Below are 23,070 nucleotides of genomic sequence, written 5' to 3'. Positions count from 1 at the left end.
GGAAAAGAAAATTGTGAATATTTTTTATATATGTATATATATATATATATATAGTGATGGCAAATAAAGCCATCTGTTATGTTTTCAGCTTCAAATATTTTCTTGCTGTATACATTTTAGTTGACTGCGTATGTTTTGGGACATCAGTATTGCTAGTTACAGTACAATTTTTCGTCAACAATGTTCAAAATGCGTCGTACATTTTTAATGCACAATTTTAAGATGTGTTTTTTTGCTTGCATGAATGGTTGCTGTCCTTTTTGAAAGAGTTTTATTATGATGGGAAATAAGGCACACCTGCAAGCAGTGGGAGGTCCACCTGTGTTTGCCCCCTCCCACCTCTCTTTTCTTCACGTCTTTTCGTTCCTCCTCCTCTTTTGATCTTCTGCTCCTTCCCTTTAGGACCCCCCTCGCGTTGAGGGAGCCCCCCCCCCCCCCCCCCCCCCGCTCCCGTTGCCCGGGCTATGTTTCCTGGGGGGAGACGCCGCAGTAGAACTCTGCGAGCCCAAATCGGTCGTCTCGAATCTTCTTAACTCTCCTCTCTGGAGCTTCAGAGTGCGGCGGGACATGTCGCTCCACCCGCCGCGGATCGTGCAGCTCTCCGCCGCCGCCGGCTCCCTGGCGGTGGTCTTCGGCCCCGACGACGACGACGACGACGAGGAGGAGCCGGCGCAGGAGAGCCGCCGGACCCCCGCCACCGGGCCGGAGGTGTTCGCCGACTTCAAGGCGCAGAACATGCGCAGCTTCTGGAATCGACGGCTGGTGCGGGCGATGGGCGAGGTGCGCTTCCAGGGCTGGATGGACAACTTGGTGCTTCTCATCCGGGGAAGCGCGGCTAGCTTGGAGGTGCTGAGGGAAGCGTGGATGCGAAGAGCCCTCAAGTCAGCCGCCGGCTTCGTCATCAGAGCCGTGGGTAAGAAGACTTCGCACTCGCCGGTCGACCCGTCCGACAGTGCTCCGAAAACTTTTTACACACAAGTAGCCTACCGGTTCAAAATAGGTAACATAATTAGCACGTCTACTACTGTGACATGATGCACGCTTTGAAGATTAAGACAGTGCTTAAATATAGGCAAATACATTTTATAAACGAGGTTATTTAAAAATGATTTAAATGAAAATAAAAAATAGGAGCTGAAGAAGAGTTTAATTAGTTGTTCCAACTCCAATTTGTACGGCTACTACAGGTGTTTGCGCCTTGGCCACCAGGGTGCAGCACACAAGTTTATACACAAAAAGATGGTCATAACTTCATAATATGGTGCAGTAAGAATTGTTTTTCACAATAGAGAATATATACCTGCGAATTATTGGTCTACATGAATTACTGCACTGTTTGTGTGCCAATATTTCTTGCTAAAACGTTAGCAACATAGCAACGTTTCGTTAGCCCATCAACGGCCTTTTGCCTTCTATGTTGGCATTAAACTAGCAAACGTTAATCCAACAGTTTTGTAGAACATGTAATTATATTTTGTTTGTTTAGCTTGACAATAAATTTCAACATTATTATACTTAGCTAGCTATAGCGAACACAATATCAACTAAGTTGGAAATGTTTTTCTACTCTTTGACCCATTAGCAGCGCTTGTAAACTAGCTTTAGCACTTGTATATCACTTTCAAATATATATATATATATATATATATATATATATATATATATATATATATGTATATATATGTATATGTATGTGTGTGTGTGTATTTTGGAAGGATTTGGGTGAAAAAAAAAATGAAGATTTTTGTAAATTGCACTCAAAGTTGCGGGGAGTGTTTTTTATTTTATCATTATCGATAAGAAATTTGAATTGATAGAGAATGCTCTGTCACTTTCAGACCTTGTTTTGTTTTGTGATTTTTGGTATTGTCGCAGTCTCTGCCAGTCTCGGTCTTGACTCAATCTCGACTCCCAAAAGTCTTCGTCTCATTCTGGTCTTGGATAGTGTGGTCTTGAGTGCAACACTACGCTATCTTGTGGCCTGAAGCGACTCCTTGCTAGTTTTTTTTTTTTTTTTCATTTTGCATTTATCTCGTTCCATAAATGCTGCATAAATACCGTAAATGCTGCTAAAATCCACTTCACCAGAGTTACTGACAAGTTTTGACTTCCAACACAAAGTGAAAAATTAACCAAGTAAAGGCTCGTAACTGAAAAATTTAATAAACGTAATAAGTTGTAACTACCTGTTGACTGTATACATGGTGTAAATACATATACAGTGAATACTCTGTTCTTGAACAAATCGGTGTTCGAATGAAAATTTTGAGGGTTTTTTTTTTTTTTTCTATTTTTTATTATTTTTTTTTTTTTTCTCTCTGTTTTTGAACAAAAATCGGTTCTCGAACGCCCCGGACAAAACCCGGAAATCTCATAATGCGCGCACCTCGACCAGCTGACCCACGACTACACTTGTAATGGGAAATATCGATTCAGTTTTCGGAACAAATCGCTTCTCGAACCACCTTCTGGAACGAATTGTGGGTCGAGAACCGAGGTTGTACTGTATAATGTTTTGTCATGTTTTATTCTTTTGTGAGGCTTCGCACTGGCACTTCAACATGCGTTTACGAATTTGACAAAAAGGCGTCAAAGCCATAAAATTAACCTCTTTTTTTTTCCTCAAAAACCAAAATTTCCATGCATGCATGGATATCTATCTATCTATCTATCTATATATCTATCTATCTATCTATCTATCTATATATCTATCTATCTATCTATCTATCTATCTATCTATCTATCCATCCATCCATCCATCCCCAAAACATACATTAATTGGACACTCTAAATTGCCCCTGGGTGTGATTGTGAGTGCGGCTGTTTGTCTCCATGTGCTCTGCGATTGTCTGCCGACCAGTTCCGGGTGTACCCCGCCTCCTGCCTGTTGACAGCAGGGATAGGCTCCAGCACTCCCCGCGACCCTTGTGAGGATAGGCGGCAAAGTGGATGGATGGATGAATGAATGGATGCATGTACTGTTTTTAAGTTCCGAACCAAAATATTCAAAACAACTCTCGATATAATGCTACCATGCTTAATAAACTTTCTCATAAGGTTTGCCGCCTTCAAAGAAGCTTTTGTATCGCGCCCCAGCGAAATGTACCGAAATATGTTTTCATGTCGCCTGATGACGGCGTGACGTCACCCTCCCCGAGTTAAGTGATAATAACTCGGCCCGCCTGCGTCGTTTTTCCCGCCGATGACAGCCTCGCGGGTGGATACGCCGTCTTAATTTCATATTCTGAAACTCGACAATCAGGAATTATAAGATCGTCACGTCATATGGAAGAATCCGAGTCCGACGTCGCCAGAATTTAGACCAGAACAATTTTTTTTTTTTTTTCCAATGACAGATGTACACAATAAAAGCGTGATTTCTGCGAGTTGCAAACTGTTTTAAAGGTAGCGTCTCACACAAGTCGCGGAGGAATGTGAAGGGTGGCGGGCGGGGTGTGATGTGATGGCTGACGGGGGGGTGGTTGGGGTGGGGGTGCTCCACATGTCATCCCCGTGTGAGACATTTTGTGCTCCTACAGGCGACAATCAGGCCCACGAGCGCCTTTACCGTGCCCTTTGTAGCCCAACAGACGCTGTTTTCACGGCCGCTTCCCTCAACGCCGGCGATTTCGTACGGAAACGAGCTGCTTTTCGGTCTCCTCGCAGAAAATTGGCCGGCACTGAATTGCTAGTTTGCCAGACGGCAGACTGCTGCATTTAATGCAGCCTCTTCCCCACCCCACCAGAACCTCCCCCACCCCCGCAACCCAGAGACGAGTTGCTCTCTTCCAGCGGGGACTCTTAGATTGATGTCAGGCCTTGACATGGTGCGGCTATACCATAAAATATCACAGGGGGGGACGAGGAATTGGCCAAAGTCCCTTCCCCAGCAGGCGAAGCCCTTTCGAAGATTTACAGCGTACGATTAATTGCGAGGTTTTATTTTCATTTCCCCTTTTGTTTTCTTTTTTGGCTCCAAATCACTAGATTTTTTTTTTTTTTCTCCCCCTTTGGTTCCTCCCCAATAAAAGCGGACCAGGCAGCCATTTAGTAGGAATTTGGCAAGCACAGATTGTCAAACAGGCCGCCCTGTGAAAGTTTGATTTTATTTATTTATTTGTTTTAAAAATAAGTGGTACTTGATTAAATTTTCTTTTTTTTTTTTTTACATCATGGCTGTCTAAGGCAGCTTTTCTGCCTTTTTACTTGTTTACTGTCTTTTGTGAAAAATGCATTTAATTATCGATATGAACTATGAGCTTGAACGTGCGCTCGGCCGAGTGAAATTAACCGACTCTGCCGTGAAGCCGATTTACTCGTGAGCCAAGGTGGAAAGCGCCAAACGCGTACTTTCGGGGGGGGGGGGGTGTTATGACTTGGTTCCGCGACACCAAAAGGGCAAGGTTACACTTTGAATGGCCTTGGCAATAAATAACCATTTTGACCAAGACGGCTGCGGCCTGAACAATAGAAGAAGAACCCGACACCGCCTTGGAAATGTTTCGTCCAGGGGTGCCCAGACTTTTCTTTTACCCCTTGATCTACTTTTTCAAGCAGCCAGCTTCTTGCGAGCTACCGACGACAGGGGAGTGGGGTGCTTTCATTCTGGATCAGGCTGTGCCATGGTGGAATTTTAACATTACACACCATCTCATCCTGCACGTTCTACTTTGGCTTCAGACCAGACTTTTCCCACTGGGAAAAGAGAATCTCGTCCAGTTTAACCACTTTTTCTTCGATTATTCACATACTCCGACAGTCATTGCATCTTAAAACAACAGCATTGCTTTTTTTTAATGTTCTCCATTAATCTTGAAACATAAGCAGCACATCTAGCTCGTCTTTGCTCTACGTTGTCCGGACTGTGTTGCTAACTAAAGCAGCGCATTGATGAGCTGCGTATAAGTACTGTCAAATTTGTAATTATTATGGGTGTACGTGGGGCGGGGTGTAAGGTAAGATAGGAATAAGAGAGTGTGGCGTTGTTAGGGAAAGTTCCGCGTGCTGCCTAAAAGAAACCAGTGGCTTCTTCTTTTCATGTTTTTAGCCGAAAGCTATCGTGTTACTGTGTCCTCACAAGGGAAGATGGCATGATAAAAAAAAGACACTGCAGCAGGAAGAAGAATAAGTCAGCGTATGGATCCTTCCTTTCCGTCACGGTGTCCGACACACGTGATTCAGTTGAATTATCGCAGCGTCCTCAGTCGAATCTTTAAAAACGTGGGAAAGAACGCCCGAGAGGGGAAGTTTGACTTGATGCATCGGCCATTATCCGAGCGGGGAAACGCGCCTCGGTTGTACGGGAGTTGACCTCGGGAGGTCTTCTTCCCCCCCCTCCCCCTCGCGCGCTTGCTTTAAGAATAATATCGCGTTCCTGCAGTAGAATCGTTTTTATCCGCGACCCGAGAGGGTAGCGGTTCTCGCTAATGTTTGTCTATGGTGTACATTTGAATGGAATGCAGAGAGGATTTCGGGCCAACTGCCTGTTACACTTTGTTTTCCTTGAATACAGAAGTAGCCAAAGTAATAGTATTCACAAGAACTTCCAAAGAGAATATTTGTTTTCAAATACATTATCTGTACATTTTTTGGAGGGGTGGGTCTTAGTTAGTAAATGCTGCACCTTCTGAAGTGCCTTGGCCTCTTAGGGGGGGTTATGAGGCAGAAAAGCAGAGTCATATACCGTTTATTGATGCGTTCTTATGAATCCCATCCATCCATTTTCTTTGTGGCTTATCCTCACGAGGGTGGCGGGGAGTGCTGGAGCCTATCACAGCTGTCAACTGGCAGGAGGCGGGGTACACCGTGAACTGGTTGCCAGCCAATCGCAGTGCACATGGAGACAAACAGCTGCTCACAATCACACCTTGGGGCAATTTAGAGTGTCCAATTAATATAGATAGATAAGCAGCTAAGAAAAAGAGGAGGATAGATAGATGTTTTTGGGATGTGGGAGGAAACCGGAGTGCCCGGACGAAACCCACGCAGGCACGCGGAGAACATGCAAACTCCACACAGGCAGGTCCAGAATTGAACCCGGGACCTCAGAACTGTGCCGCCCCTTATGAATCCCAATAAAGTTCTAAGCAGTCCTTGCTGCTTTGGAGCCGCTAATCATTTTGTCGTGGGGTGTGGTATTCATAATAATGTCCAAATAAGCCTTATATTGTTTGTCTACGTGTTGTTGTTGCGGAACCATTTGTGTTCAATCCTTTTTTTTTTTTTCTACTCTCTTCTGAAGAGGAGTATCACACTTTATAATGCTAACTTCTCAACTAGCTTTTCGAATGCTTCATAACACGCTTACAACATATACATTTGAGTCATTTTCTCTGATGTATCGCGACCGAGTAGAGAGAAATAGCTCTGTAGGCGCTAACCGCTAGCTGCTGCTCTGTGCTTCTCCATTATTTAGTCTTTTGTGAAACATTTATGCGGTTTAGAAGCGAGGTGTAACGAGGTATCCCGTGTCCCACCTACAGCAAAACCATCCTCCTCCAACCCCCGATGTGAGCTTAGCTTAGCGTTTAGCTTAGCCGAGCATTCCTGAAATGCTTTCTTAAAACTTTTCCCGGGATCTCTCTTCTCCTCTCTCCTGCCCTTTTGCTTTCCTCCTGAAGTTGTCTTACTTTTTCCACACAAAGCGCCGCCTCACAGTCTCAAAGCGCCGCAGTAACGGTCATAATTCTTCCAGATGTTAGCTTATCAACCGTGACGGACCCCTGCAGCAGGCCACCGGGCCTGAAAATGGTTTGCGCCATCCTAATTGAGCAAGGAAGGGTCAGAGGTCGAAGGCTTCTTGTTAACAAGCTGCCGTGGGGTCGGGTCGCTTCGGAATCGAACAAACACCCGTGCAGTATCTGACATTAATCATGGTGGGCCATATTTTTTTGGGGTGATGCTCTCCCACCGAAAATGACTGAAATCGCTATATAAAGCCTGCTCGTATGAATGTTTTGTTGGATTGTTTTTTTAAGCAATTGTGTAATGTGTGTTGCATATTTGACTACATTTTTCATATATGGTAATAATAATTTGGGCCGATAATTGCCAGTTACCAATCACATTCACCAAACTCATGTTAAATGGGGGTCGACACCCCCCTCGCACTTTAAAGTCCCTCTGATTAGCCCAGATCAATTTAAGCTGTTCTAGAAGGCTTTCGCTGACATTTTTGCGCCTTTCTTTACGTCACGTTACTATTAAGTTACTCATGAGCGGCACGGTGGCTCAGCTGGTAAAGCGTCGGCCTCACAGTTCTCAGGACCCGGGTTCGATCCCGGCCCCGCCTGTGTGGAGCTTACATGTTCTCCCCGTGCCTGCGTGGGTTTACTCCAGGCACTCCGGTTTCCTCCCACATCCCAAAAACATGTGACATTAATTGCGACCCTCGTGAGGATAAGCGGCAAAGTAAATGGATAGATGGATAATTAGACACTAAAATTGGCCCAAGATGTGATTGAGTGTGACTGTTTGTCTCCATGTGCCCTGCGATTGGCTGGCAACCAATTCAGCGTGTACCCCGCCTCCTGCCCGTTGACAGCTGGGATAGGCTCCAGCACTCCCCGCGGCCCTCGTGAGGATAAGCGGGAAAGAAAATGGATCGATGGATGTTACACACGGGTACGTTACGTATGCATTAATACATCACTAAATAGTTGTCTGGTGTTACTACTTTTTCCTTATTGCGACGCCTACCTTGCTAGCATTAGCGTCACGTGTTTATTTAGTTACAAACTTGCTGTGTTCAGAAACAACCAATCACGTTCAGACTTGTGAAATGTTAGCGCACAGCTGGCCCTTTTAGTGCCTCTGATTAACCCCAAATAAAGTTCAGCTGTTCCAGGACTTTCCAAAAATCTGGTACGTTAACATCGGCGTGTAGATTTTTAAAAACATTTTTATATCGATTGTGTCCATTTTACCGTATCGGTAAGAACGACGAATCGCGATATAGCGGGCGTGTCCTGTAATGGTAATCAGAACCGTAATGGTCGCAGGGCCAAAATAAACAATGGAGGAGTTTGTGCAACCATGTCAGCAGCAGCTGGGCTTTCCCTCGTAGGGTTTGTTTTCGTTCTCACTCTCCCCCTGACAAACGACTTAGCAACAGTATATGACGGTAAATTGACTACAAAAACACCCCTCGGCTCTCGTGACGCTCTTGTGTGTTTGTATAAACGGCAGCGAGTTGTGCCAGCTTTGCAGAAATACTATATACACGGGTGTCGGTATCGATACTGGCGGTTTTTCCACATGGAAGCAATGGAATCATAAAATAAATGGTTCCTTTTTAGCTCTGTGGGCAGTTTTAACACGATTGTCACGCAAGTGTTAGAAGAAGATATTAAAAAACATGTTTTTACAACTTATTTTTAAGTGAGAACCCACGCCCAAAAGCAAATATTGGGGATGTATCCCCGCTGAGTCAAGATTTTTGGGTCTGGTTTAAAAGTTATTTTCCCCAACGTTATGTTGATGGCCATCAATTAACCCGAAGATATTCACAATTAACGACAGGGTCCGTGTATACTATGCCATACTACTACTACGTATAAACTTCAGGGCAAGTGATGGCAACACATACATTCAATTGCGGATATATCCTTTATCCACTGGAAAAAATCCATAAATATTATTGCAGATTATTTTTTTCACAAACTACAATATTGCAGGGTGCTAATGTTTCTGTTAACCCAAATTTACCTTGAAAATTTGTTTATTTTTTGAGGGTGGAACGGATTAATGGCATTTCCGTTCTTTTTAATGGCGAACGGTGATTTCAGATGAGTGCTTGGGGTTATAAGTGTGGTTATGCTACCCATTAATCCATCCCATCCATTTTCTTGGGCACTTATCCTCACGTGGGTCGTGGACAGTGCTGGGGCCTATCCCAGCTGTCAACGGGCAGGAGGCAGGATACACTCCAAAGTGGTCGCCAGCCAATTGCAGGGCACATGGAGACAAACAGTCGCACTCACAATCACACCTCGGGGCAATTTAGAGTGTCCAATTAATGTTGCATGTTTTTAGGATGTGGGAGGAAACCGAAGTACCCGGAGAAAACCCATGCAAGCACGGGGAGAACATGCAAACTCCACACTGGCGGGTCTGGGATTGAACCCGGGACCTCAGAACTGTGAGGCCAACGCTTTATCAGCTGCTCCACCGTGCCACCCTCCACAAATATTATTGCAGATTATTTGCAATAGGTTTTTCATAAAGTACAATAATGCAGGACGTTATTATTCGTGTTAAAAACCACATTAGCCCTAAGAAATCTTTTTAGTCTTTGAGGCCGTAACGGATTAATGGCATTTCCATTAGTTTTAATGGAGAACGGTGATTTCAGATGAATGCATGTGGTTACGCTACCATTGTACTTTATTATACTTTGAACGTGCATAACATTTGGAAGGAGACTATTTTGTGAAAGGCGAGGCGGTAAACGTCAAAGGAAACGCTCGCCATCTGTGTCCAATGAGGACCATCGCTCTTGATTAAAGGGGCTTAGGGTGGGGGGTCGGGGGGATGGGGGGGGGGGTCGTTGGTGTGCGTGTGGTCGGGATCTCGCACACCGACACTCGGGCCGGAGGTGAAAATCGAGGGAATGCCGAATAAACATTTAAGTGTAAGATGATCCTTCACACACTTGACCTTCAGCGACTCCTCAAAGAAAGAAAGGAAAAGAAAGAGAGAGAGAGAGAGAGAGAAAGAGAGAAAGAAAGTTGTGATGCAAGTTGACGACGGAGTGATTAGGCTGACCTGCAAATTCATTCGAACTCGGGGAATCATTGACAAAGGGCCGTGCTAATAATAACTTCCAACTTATTCCTAACGGTAGCTGAAGTGAAATGATCTGTGAAACATTTGTGACTGACTTAAACCAGATTAAAAAAATAATAATAATAAAAAACACCAGAGCCACGATAAGTTTCATGTCCACGGGTAGTCATCAGTCCGTTATGTTTTAACTACTATTTGCTTCATTTCATACAATTACAACTTTATTGTAAGTCCCCCCCCCCTCCAAATGTAACTTTTTCTCAAAGTACGTAGGACAGTAAATTCATACAACGTGATCTTTATGCTTAGTTTAGTTTTTTATATGAATATTGCTCTCTAATCAATATATTCTCATAAAACAAAATATGTTTAGCTTTGTTACATTTTTTTTCAAAATGTTGGCTTTTTTCATGTTAGAACTTTATTTTTGGGGGAAAAAAATTGTAAAATTGTGTTTTTCTTGATTTATTTGAGGGGGGGGGCTCTCAACTATTATGTTTAGAAAATGCTAACTTTACCCTTGTAAAATTTAGGACAATTTCTTGTTGCATCATTTTTCTCATAAAATGACAACTTTTTTTGTTTTTCTTCCTAAATCTAGGCTTCTTTCCTGTTCTATTAATAATTTTTATCTCAAAATTAAACTCTTTTTTTTTTTTTTTAGGTTTTTCATGTAAAATTCACCCAAAATTCCCAACCCAAAAATCAGCATTACAACCTTATTTTCAGAAAAAATTAAGACTTTAGTTTCCTTTTTTTTGTCCTTATGTAAACTTGATTTTCCAAAAATTAATGTTCTTATCACATAAAATTCCGACTTTATTCTTTATCATGTTTTCATAAGATTTAAGCTCCAACTTATAATTAATTCTCATAATATTTCAACTTTATTCTCTTAATCCTGTGACTTTATAAACTCCCCACCCGCCCCAATGCTTTCCGCGCTGTATTCTTATTTTATTTTTTTTGTATTCTTTTCTCCCTTCACATCTTTTTCCAATCTCGATTGGACTCTGATTGATCTCGGCCCTTTCTCGTGTCCCTTTACGTCCGAATTTTGACATAATTGTTTCCACCCGACTCCTTGGACTCTCTGGAGCTTCTGGAGCCCGAGACGGCATCCCGACTCCGACTTGCGGGATGTGACGATAAAAACATTGGACGACGACGACGGCAACGGCATCAAGTGTGCCGCTTGCTTCCTTGAGTGTCTGGCAAAGCTGCAAAAGCGGTACTTTCGAACTGCCCCCCCCCCCCCCACCCCCTTGCATTCATATCACATTTCACACAGACCTCTCAAAGGCAAGTCTGTCTTGTTTCAAGTCTCGAGTTTTTGCACTGGGCGAAGTCAGCGGCAGGCCGTTGCTTCGGCGGGGAATTCCTTACCTGGCATCGTCCGACTGTTCGCAATTCTAGAATCTTCCATCCATCCATTTTCTTTGCCGCTTATCCTCACGAGGGTCACGGGGATTGCTGGAGCCTATCCCGGCTGTCAGCAAGCAGGAGGCGGGGTACACCCTGAACCGGTCGCCAGCCAATCGCAGGGCACATGCAGACAAACAGCCGCACTCACAATCACACCTCGGGGCAATTTTGAGTGTCCAATTGATGTTGCATGTTTTTGGGATGTGGGAGGAAGCCCATGCGGGCACGGGGAGAACATGCTAACTCCACACAGATGGGGCCAGAATCGAACCCGAGTCCTCAGAACTGTGAGGCCAACGCTTTACCAGTTGATCCACCGTGCCGCCGAGAATCTTTCAGTATTGCGCAAAAAAAAAACGCTTTCTGGAGCAGCTTGAAATCAGTTTTTTATCAAATAACATCACCAAAGTTGCTGATTATTAGATGTATTGTGTGCAGATCGCGACAGATGCGGTTTGCCGGTTTCTTTGATTAACCAATCAGACGGCAGAATTATGCTGATGTCATGAAGGACCTCCGAGGATTAATTTAAAATCTGTTTATAGATATAGTCTCACTGCTAATGCATTTGAAATGACTGCATTTTGTAACATCCAACAATCTTTTATGTTGAAATTTTTTTTTTTTTTTTAAATTTGACGTAATATTTTGCCCATAGAACAGTTGCTCTCACCAACCAATCAGAGAACCGAATAATACCGTCATCATTGAGAATGAATTTGAGTCAGATTTTTATTTATATTTGATTGTATTGTAATAACTATCTCGTAAAATTCTAAATTTTCTTTAGTTTGTTTTTTAATTTAAAAAAAAATAATTACAAATTTTCTTTTCCATTTTTCAAAAATCTCGACATTTAATGGTTGAAAATTTTCTGTATTTTATTATTTCTTATGATATATTTTTTTATTTGTATTTAAAAAAAAAAATTCCTTCCGTTGCATGCAATGTTTTTAATTTATTTGTAAAATATGCAGTGGACCAGTAAAGGGAGGCGGGGGGCACTGCAAGTGTCACTTAGCCGCTTTACGGCTTGAGCAGAATCAGAACGCTTTGCAAAGTGAGTCCGAAAAGGTTGTCGCGGGATTCCAGATTTCCGCGATACCAGCCGACTTGCGCATTCTTCCCTTTTCTTTGGCTTTGGTTGCCACCACAGTGCAGGTTTCCACGGTGATGGCGGACAACACTAAACTCCTCAGTCGGGTTGTTTTACTAGTTGTTCCTACCCCGCACTTACTTTTTGAGCGCTTCCCGATTCGATTTAGGCGTACCGACGCTTAAGATTGAATGAAAAATCAGTCATTGTTGATTTCGTCGCGGCCACTGCAATATTTATCAGAGTGGGGGGGGGGGGGGAATATTGCTGTTTATTAAGCGCTTTAAATCCGTCAATAAACAGTAAAGTAGTGATTGTACGTGTTTTTATGGGTTCCTTAACAGAAGTCGTCATCCTGCGTGAAAAGATGGGCGATAACGAGCAAAATGTAACTTCAAAATTATGTAAACCGACCGATAGATTTATCATTTGGAGAGTACGTTCTGTGAAAAGAGTTATAGAAATAAAATGAATTTATTTACTTTTTCCATTAACGAGTGACTTTAAATGGCCTTTTTTTTTCCCCTAAATGGACCATCCAGGGCACAGCTACTGTTGCGGTAGAGCGCGGGTGTCAAACTCAAGGCCCGGGGGCCAGATGCAGCCCGCCACATGATTTTATGTGGCCCGCGAAGGCTAATCATGTGTATCAACTTCTATGGTTTTTGTTCAAATTTGAACCAAAATTTAAATAAATGATGACGTTGAGGTATTGCAAGCATTTTTGTGTTACCAAACATCAACAATAGTTGAAAAAAAACATTACCCTTGATTTTCTGATTCCAAATGTAATTGATAAATTTAATGTGTAAATATGATTTTCGTGGTTTCAGTCATAATGGCCCCCATGACAGAAACTGTAACTACAATGTGGCGCCCAATAAAAATGAGTTTGACACCCCTGCGGTGGAGTTAGCATTGGTGCTAATGTCTCTGCTCACAGTAATCGCAAAATTGATAAATTAACAATGTTTTTTCGGTGGTTTTAAATAGTAATCGACCAACCAGGGCATTCATTGTGTTAGCATTGGTGCTAACGTCACTATTGTCTGGTGTTATTAATTTTTCCTTATTACCACATCTACCTTGTCTATGGAGTGGACGAGCTAGCATTAGCATCAGGGCTAACATTACTGCTCAGAAATTTATACATGCTGATATTATTATTAAGGGCTTATTATTGAATTATATTATTAGAATTACCATGGCGACCAACATTTTTTAGTGCTCTCTAGTGACGGCAGACATCTAAGCTAATGCTAGCGCAACAGGGCTAATGTCATTCTTCAGTCTTCGTTAATGACTTAATATTTCTTATCGTTACCTTCGCAACTAAACGTCGCCTCGTTTAGCGGGATCGGACCAGCCGGGCCTCGTGACATGTTGCGCGGCCGTTAGCATGGGCGCTAGGATCACTGCTCGGAGTTGCGTTCCCGTCGACGGGACACGCACGCACGCTTGCTGCGTCTCCACGTTATTTATTGCTTTGCGCACTCCCGAGTTTTACGAGGCCGCTTTTGGCAGCGAGAGACGCATCAGCGCGCTCGCGAGAGACTCGTAAAGTCTGGAAATGTCCTGCGCAGACGCGCAATGCCGCATTGCGGACGCTGTGTACGCCGTTGGGCTTGGAATAAGGTATTTTGAGGGAGGGGGGGGGATTTTAATCCTGAGGTGGCAGAAATACTTTATGTACTCATGCAGATGTACAGATGTTTCTTTCGTGTTTTGATACGAGCGGCGTGTGTGATGGAAGTCACCTCAACGCACGTCGCAGTCAGCAGCACAACGCGAAATAGCAATTTGTTCTATTTTTCCCAATAGTAATATATATATATATTTTTTGGCTAGTACTTGTGAGTTCCTCCCTCCCCTGTCTCTTTTAAAATATGAAACGTTGGCTATTCTGTCTTCTGCAATTGTCTTGCGCCTTATTGTCGGAGTTGAGTGATGAAATAAAACCGAGACGGCCATGTGGCGCTCATCAGGGTCAGAAGACTCAAATAAGAAGAGAAGCAAGACACCCCCCCCCCGCCCCCGACCCCATTCAATCGCATGGGAGCAGTTTATCCTCATGTGGAAAATGGAGGACTTTTTTTTTTTTTTTTTTTTTTTAAATTGAAATATCACGTCGAGGTCTACTGATGTAGACTTGTTTTTTTTTTTTTTTTGCATTAGAGTACATTTTAAGATCTGGAAAAGTCAAGTAACTTGCTCCCTCCTGACCCCCCCCCCCACTTCAACAAAGTCAGGTGAAGGCCTTTTTGAATCCGTCTCCGTCGCTTGACACCCAAAACTGCCTGCCTGCTGACACCGCTGTTGCCATGGCGGCCAGCAAACGGCGTATTCATGCTGCGTGTGACAAAAAAAAAAAAAAAAAAAAAAGAAGAGTAGAGCGTTGTGGCCCGCGCTTGGATTACACAAGCATAGTAAAGTGGGAACACCCCCGGAGAACGGAAGCGCGCAATCACAAGTGTCGGACTTGTCTGGCCTGTTAAGGTTCCGTACCGTAAAAGGAAACAAACTGCACAAAATATGACTGCCTTTTTGCCATTATATTTTGTATTGTCAAAGATTTTTTTCTTTGCAAATATTTTTTTCAATATTTTATTTTTTGTAGCTTTCCAGATATTTACAAATATTTTTAAATACATGGATTTTTTTAAATGTTTGTATTCTTTGTCAAATGTTTTTTTTAGTCTTAATACTTTATTTTTTTGTCTATACTTTTAGTAGTTCAGATGTGTATTTTATTGTTTTATATACTGTATTTAGTTTTTATTTAACGTGTGCATTTTCATAATTTTTTTTCCCATTTGATTTTTTTTTTAACATTTTTTTGGTATTTTATTTTTATAAAAAATATTTTGTCTTCTCTTGTATACTTTTTTAAAAATATCTACTAATATATTTATTAACAAATTGTTGTTTTCCAGATTTCTGGGTGGATGAGACGTTTTTTTATTCCCAATCAATTCCTTTACTTTTTGTATTCTGTTTTTGTTGTTTTATAAATATAGTTTTATATTTTGTCATTTTAAAATATTTTTGTATTTTTTTGTCCTATTTTTATACTTATACTAATTTTTGTATTTTTTTGTCAAATATTTGGCCTGATTGTCCTTTTTTGGGCAAGATGTTTTTTTTTTTTTAAACAAGTATTCGTTCTTAATATTGTTGTTTTTTCATTTGTATTTTTAAAAATATTTCATGTTTTTTATTAATTTGTATTTTTTTATGTATTTTTCAAACATTTTGTATGATTTAAGATTTTATTGGGATTATTTTGTATTTTTCTGTTTTTCCAAATATTTGTTTTGATATACTATTGTAAGTGTTCCAGATATTGAATTTTTTTTCCCAAATCTATTTTCATTCCATAATTTTTTTTAATCCCTTTTTCAAAAAATTTTTTCCTTTTTTTTTTTTTCATGTTGTTTTCTGCATACTGTACTAGTTGTTCTGATAATTCTTATAGTATTAAGAGGGTGTGTGTGTGTGGGGCGGGGGGGCCTTAATCCAGTCTCTGGTTGAATTAAGACAAATGGTCAAAGAGCAGCATGAGGGGAAAAATTGGATTGTGGGGTGATGATTGATCCCTCTGATGTTAGTTGATGCAGACCCTCCCCTCTGCGCCCATCTCTCTGACCCCGCCTGCCCCCCGCCCCCTCCCCAATCCCTATTTGCACAGTCACCCGACTGGCTCCTATGCATCGCATCCCTATAGGAAGCGCAGCACAATGGCGAGCCCAGTCAGCAGCGCTAATTCACGGGCCGGGCTGAGCCGGAGGGAGATAGCCGCTCTGAGGTTTAGTCGGGGAGGGGGGGGGGGGGGGGGGACACAATCCCTCCATGTGTTGTGGGATCAGTCTGACAAAAAAAAAAAAAAAAAATTAAAAAGCCCCCCCCCCTGTCTATAAGCCTCGTGAGCTTTAAGTGCTGTTAATTGTGTTGTTTTTACTTACATAAGGACAAAATTATGAGTCCACCAAAGCTGCGTAGTTTTCTGCATCACTTTTTTTTTTTTTTTTTTATATATATGTCACGGCACAATCAAAAAAACAAAAAACTGTATTCATCCACTGGTTCGTTAGTATAAGTCCCCGTGACAGATACTATGTGATGTGTTGTTTATTTTCCCCTGTCTTGCGCGTAAGTGGTTCAAATGGGACGGCTGTGAATGTTTAGTTTACATCAAGTGGGGGCTTTGCTGTGTTGTTTGGGGGGGGGGGCATGTGACACGTTTACGCTGAAAGTCAAATGGAAACGTGCGGAAACTAAAAAAAACGTCGGGAAATGCTCAAGGTATCATTTTGTGGCGCGATGAGAGGCCATTCTCAAGTAAACAAAATAATTTGATGATAAAATAAAACTTTTTATACTAAAAGATGATTCATGAAGTATCACTGAGATATATATATATATATATATATATATATATATATATGTGTGTGTGTATATGTATTTTTTTTTTCGTTTTTTTTTTTTTTAAATTTTAATTTTTTTTTTTTTTTTTGGGGATCACTGTAGGGTTTGGTAATATGCTTTGCATTTTTTTTCAAATATTTTTCCCCAATGTTTTTTGTCAATTTTTGTGTATACTTTTTTGTGATATACACTATTTGATTTATTGATCTTATTCTTTCAATATTTTTTAATTGTTTTCAGATTACTGTATATCATTTTGTATTCTTTTTCATTTTTTTTTTAATTGTAATTATTTACTCGTACCTTTCTATTTTTTCTAGTATTTGGACTTTTCTGACGAATATTTTTCTACTTTATAGATATTGCAGTCACAATGTACACACAGTCACGCATACTTGAGTCCATCTATGCGCTGTCATTGATTTACTTGAGTCCGACTTGCACTACGTCCACGACGTTCATCGCGTTTGTCGTGTCAAATCATTCACCCGCGTTATGGTTTATTTCAGAGCATTTCTAAATTTTCGAGTAACATTTAAAATTGGTTATTATCATACAGCCCCCCCTTAATTTTGGGGGATATCTTCCTGAGCCATCTGCAATAGGTGAGACTGCAATATAGAAACGGCATATTTTAATCATCCCACATGCTCTCAGTGCATTATTTCCATAGGGCTTATTTGAAGTACATCCATCCATCCATTTTCTTTTGACGCTTATCCTCACGAGGGTCGCGGGGGGGTGCTGGAGCCTATCCCAGCTGTCAACAGGCAGGAGGCGGGGTACACCCTGAACTAGTTGCCAGGCAATCGCAGGGCACATAGAGACAAACAGTCACACTCACAATCACACCTTGGGGAAATTTCGAGTGTCAAATTAATGTTGCTGGAGCGCCCAGAGAAAACCCACACAGGCACGGGGAGAACATGCAAACTCCACACAGGCGGAGCCGGGATTGAAACCGGGTCCTCAGAACTGTGAGGCCAACATTTTCCAGCTGCATCACCGTCCTGCCCATGTGTAATGTAAAACGTTCACCCAAAAAAAAAAAAAAAAAAAAGTATTTAGATCACTGGAGAAACTAGCGACAGTCGTAAACCGAAGACCCCCTGCACTGATGAGAAAACTCCACTTGGCAACTTCTGTGAATCAGAAATGAATTTCCTTATATCACATTTCCATTTTCCCAGATGCAGTACATCCCGTAAGAATGTAATCCGTCCGCTCCGTGAGTCAAGCTTGTGATGTGGTCAACCTTGCAATCAAACCAGTTTCAGACTACAAAAAGGCAAAATATGTCCAGAGGTTCTTTCTCACTTGCGCGGTGGTGTTTTTCCAAGGAGACCTCCCGTGACACGCGAGTCTTGACGTTACACGGGCCGAGATACGCGATCCGCTCAGCGTGCGACCTGCGGTCACCGCTGTGGGAGAGTCGGAATCCTGCGGTCGGTCCTGCCGCTGGTGGAATGTCCGTAGCAGCCAGACGTTCGCGGTTCGTGTAGCTTGCGTAAATAGACCACCGTGCTCTGGGCTTAAGAAGTGGTTAGTGGACAAAATTTAAAGGATTGTTTTGAATTCAGGTGCGGTTGTGTGCGATAACACCTGCGCTAGCTCAAAATCCGCTGTTTTGTTGTTTTTTTTTTGCGGTGTGATGTGTTCCAGGCGACCTGTCCCCCTTGCAGATGTCCCCCGTCCCCCAGTCGCAGTTCATTCCTTTGGCAGAGGTGTTGTGCTCGGTCATCTCGGACATGAACTCGTCCCAAATTATCGTCAGCCAGGAGACTCTGGTCAACCACATGAGCAGATCGCATCCAGGTAAGCGGCAGAACGTGTTACAAGTACGGGGAGTCCTTGGTTTGCAAAAGTCCTCATGTCTCACATTACAAGTTCTTACTTACTGTACGTAAACATTTTTGTCTGGTTTTCAGGGATAACCATCCCAACTCAGGACATTCTCTACAACACATTAGGCACTCTGATCAAGGAGAGGAAAATTTACCACACGGGCGAGGGCTACTTTATCGTCACACCTCAGACTTATTTTATCAGCAGCAACATGGCCAGAGAGAAGTCCTGGTGGACTTCGGACTCAGCAGACGACCCTCCCTCACCTCCTCCGATTACCTACCTTCTGAGCAATGACATCCGCGTGGAGAGCACTCAGACGGCTCACTGCAAGTCTTGCAGCTGCTTCAGCCCGCTTCTGCCGGTCGCCGGTGACCCCGCCGCTAATTTACCGTCCGCGGCGCCCGATCAGCATTCGGTCTCGGTTTCCGTCAGCGAGTGCACCGCCAAAAGCTTAAAGTGGCCTCGACCGTTGGATCAGAAGACCTCGGTCCAGCATCAGTCCACCTCCACGGCGGCAGACTGCCAGGCGAGCGAGGTCGGCAAAACCGCAGGAACCATCAACGCCGTTTCCCGCAAAGAGAAGGACAACAAACCGGGCAGGAAGTTTGGACTCAGTTTGTTCCGGAGGAACGGGGGTAAAAAAGAGAAGCCAAAGAAGGAGTACGCAGCGTTTTCAGGGCAGTTCCCACCCGAGGAATGGCCAGTAAGAGACGAGGATGACCTCAATAATTTACCCCGTGACCTGGAACACGCCATCATCAAGCGCATAAACCCCGAACTGACGGTTGACAACCTGACACGTCACACGGTTCTGATGAAGAAGCTAGAAGAGAGGCGGGAGAAGGCCGCGGACAAAGGCGTTGACAAGGGAATGTCAACGGACATCCTAACGAGTTCAAAACCGAGGCACCACCACCACCACTCCAGGCCGGCGAAAAAATCTGCTCAGAAGAGTTCTCGTAGCAAGTGGCGGGTCCACTCTTCCAGAGAAAAGCAACGTGAGAGGATCAAGAACAAGCTTGCCGTATGTGCCAATGCCTATCCAGACAGGGAAGATTTGATCCCCACCCGACTGCCGGTGGAAATCCCAATTGATGAACCCGGAAAAGTCGAAGATGGTCTGGACGGTATATCACTTTACAAGAAACGCATTGAAAACCCTTTCCATGCTCCGGAAACCGGAAATCTTCCTGCTGCAGTTAGTTGGGAGCAACGAAAACCGAAAGAGGGCAGGCTCTCGGGGAGGAAAGAACGAACGTGTCATCGTTCCAAACCGTGGGACTCTCATCAGACCAAGCTGGGTGTAGCGGAAGCAGAACATACGGCGAAATCCACCACGTCTCAAGACAAGTGCGACCAGGAGAGGGATGCCAATTGCGATCGCCTGTCGCGACCCGACCTGAAGCTTTGCCGAGAGTTGCCGCCGGACTACAGCTCATCTTATCCACAGAGCTGCACGCTGAGGATCGATGATAAAATTCGACGTCGGATCGAAGGAGGCGGAGCGGAGAGCTGGGAAAACCCCCAACTGAAAGATGGCAGGAACCAGACTTTGGACAATGGCCTCGCAGACGTCCATCAGGACGCCAGTTCCAATGCAAACTTAACTCAAGCCTGGCTCAAATCCTCTTTACAACGGAAGCATTCGCTCAGACTACATAAAACGCAGGATTCCCAGAACCTCGAACCGCTTTCAACACGTCAATACGCAAAGGACATAAGAACAGTTACTGACACTAAAGGGCAAGGAACTGTGGGTGTGGTGGTGGAACCAGAAGTTGATGACCTTCCCCCAGTAACAGACACCGACGATGACTACAGACTCTATCAGAGAGCTGACCGTCGCCACGACGAAGATACCTGCAGTTCCCTGTGCTTGAATGAGGAGGACATCATACCAAAGTACCTTAATCCCCGCTTGGTGTATCATCAGTACGATACCGAAAGCAAGCGTCAGGAATCCCGCAGTCGCTATTACGACTCCAGCTCTCACCATCAACAAGTCTCATCCATCGACAGCCACTCAATCACCCAGAGGGAAGCTTCGCTGAGCCCCAGTAGACCAGAGAAAACTACGTGGGGGCGTCCGCACCCTCAGCAGAGTCCTGTATCCCCTCAAGAGGAACCAAGCTCTGGGAAAGAAGCCCTAGTCCAGAAAGGATTACATGAGGCCAGCCTGGATTCGGACCACCCTGGACCTCTGGAGGCCTTTGACAGTAGCATCTTCGACTACAGCCCAGCAAGCGAGGTCGAATCGGACGCCGAGACTGTCCGCAAGTCTCCAGACGAGGGTGACGGCGAGTCGGCTCGCCGGGCGGCGGAACTGAAGGAAGAACAAGACCACGAGACGGGCGTTTCCCGAACCCCCGGCGGGGGTCTAAGCGGGCCCAGGGCGTTGGAAAATGGAGACGCAGTCGAGAACCACAGCTTTACAGGAGACAGCGGGATAGATTCTCCACGGTAAGTCTTTTGTCTTTCACGTGATCCCCCAACTTCCTGTTAACCACCCGCGTAAGGATTCGCCTTCGCAAATATGAAACCGGATTATCATTTACGATTGCTGTCCGACTCTTCTGACCCAACATCTTCACTTTTTAATCGCCACGGAAGAATCAGAAGTCAAATTCGCCCCAACGGTCACTCCCGTGCCTCACCCCGACTTCCGAGACCGGCGATGTCCGAAATGACTGAAAAACTGGGACAAAGTGAAACTGAACGCGAGGTTAAAGTTGACATCGCAGCTGGTGTTCACGTTACACATCGCTCCGAGTATTTGCGGCTTCACGCCGGAATTGAACGCCGTTCCCCCGTGGATCGCCGCGGGCAAAAATAAACACCGCCGAGCGGGCTTCCACCTCCGCGCCGCATTACCGCATTTGGCCTTTCACCAAATTATGTTTCTTTCCTTAAAAAGTAAACGAGGCAATAAAGCTGAATAAACACCTTGGAATGAACGCCGGCGCCCAATATTTGGACAGCGGGGAATCATTTTAATAATGACGCGTAATTGCCGCGCTTGAATTTCAAAATCGGAGAAGGCGGAGCGCTTTGAACTCGCCGAGGCAGCCTTCCATTCGGGAATGTATGGAAATATGTCGCCTTATTAATGCAATCTTTTTCAATCAAATATGCCCCTCCCCAACCCCGTCACCCATGTAGGACCCACGTAAGTTTGGCATCGAGCAACACGGTCATTCTGGAGGGTCTCAAGAGGCGGGGCTTCCTCCAGAACCTGGACAAGCTGCACCCCAAAAGCGGCGGCATTCGACCGCAGAACTCGCTGCTGCAGCTCACGCCCGTCATGAACGTCTAACGCGGGGAACGTCGCAAATCCCGTCGGGTTGCTTTCACCTCAATTTCCGTGCAACTGTTTGCAAACTGCTCGTACAGATGTTGCGTGTATATTTGTCCCTATTGTAAATATTTTCAAATATGATACGCCGTGTACGTTCCTAGACAAAATTGCGTACCCGCTAAATGTAGGTGGGGCGTCAACATTTATGGGTTGACCGTGTATAGTTTTGCATACATTTCCTCTTTGGTTAAATTGTAACTTTTTATTATTGTAGGAATCGAAAACCACAAATAAAGTTGGATAATATCTTAAACTGTCTTGTTTTTACGTCATTTATTTTGGAGGAAGTACCAACAATGGACCTTTCGGACCTGTCAATCACTCGTACAAGAATAGCCAATCAGATAGCCGCATTGTCGCCATGTTGTCCCACAAGCAATGCTGGTTGTCAGTAGCGGGCGCTCGGAAAAGTTAACGTTACGAAGAAAATGGTCCTCAGATGGGAAACGTGCGATTCTGAAGAAAGATATCCTGCCAGGTTGCAAGGGGGCCGCTTGATTCATTTTCCAGAGTCTAAAACACACTTGACGAAGTTTCTACGATGGATTAAGGCTAGCGGAAGAGCGCACGTGAAACTAAATGTGGACAATATCAACAAAAACAGGGCTGTATGTTCGAAGGTAAGTGAACAACTTTCACTTTGTTAGCGTGTCACTGACCTGCTGAATGAAGTGTGTCATGTTTTATGCCGAAGAGTTATAAATGCGCCATGTCATGCAAGAGAAATGTCTATTTACCTATTTGTATCACATCGGACTTTTAAGACGGAGTACTGGGTTCAATTACGAGCCAAGTCAAATGAATACACCCGCAATGATATTATTCGTGATCTTTCCAAGTAAAAAATACTCTCTGCTTTACATGCGCAGTACGATTCCACTACTTTATCCTGTTGGATTTCAATCTGAAGTTTGTGAGGCATCAAACTTTTTTGCATAGTTCGCCAACGTTTTGCTGTAACTCTGACATTGCGTCCAAAATCTTAATTCCATGTACAGTCTTGATAGCCTACGATGACGCACATCTACCGTGATTTCCGAATTATAAACGCGACTTCTCCCCCCCTCCTCCCCCCCACACGCTTGCAACCCTGCGGTTTATGCGGTTATGTGGCTAATTTATGCATTTTTTTCCT

General features: G+C 43.8%; 1 protein-coding gene across 1 annotated transcript; it reads left to right on the top strand.

The window, feature by feature from the left end:
- The first annotated feature begins 440 nt into the window (after positions 1-440).
- Positions 441-22,188, top strand: stox1 (storkhead box 1). The gene is made up of 4 exons (XM_061837678.1): positions 441-913; positions 18,395-18,547; positions 18,661-21,040; positions 21,740-22,188. The coding sequence occupies exons 1-4, from the start codon at positions 568-570 to the stop codon at positions 21,891-21,893; spliced, it is 3,033 nt and encodes a 1,010-aa protein (XP_061693662.1). The 5' UTR covers positions 441-567; the 3' UTR covers positions 21,894-22,188.
- Positions 22,189-23,070: the final 882 nt, after the last annotated feature.

Source organism: Syngnathoides biaculeatus, chromosome 12, assembly GCF_019802595.1.
Source record: "Syngnathoides biaculeatus isolate LvHL_M chromosome 12, ASM1980259v1, whole genome shotgun sequence".
Taxonomy (NCBI): Eukaryota; Metazoa; Chordata; class Actinopteri; order Syngnathiformes; family Syngnathidae; genus Syngnathoides; species Syngnathoides biaculeatus.
The sequence above is the reverse complement of the archived record's forward strand: the minus strand, read 5'-3'. Positions and strand labels throughout refer to the sequence as shown.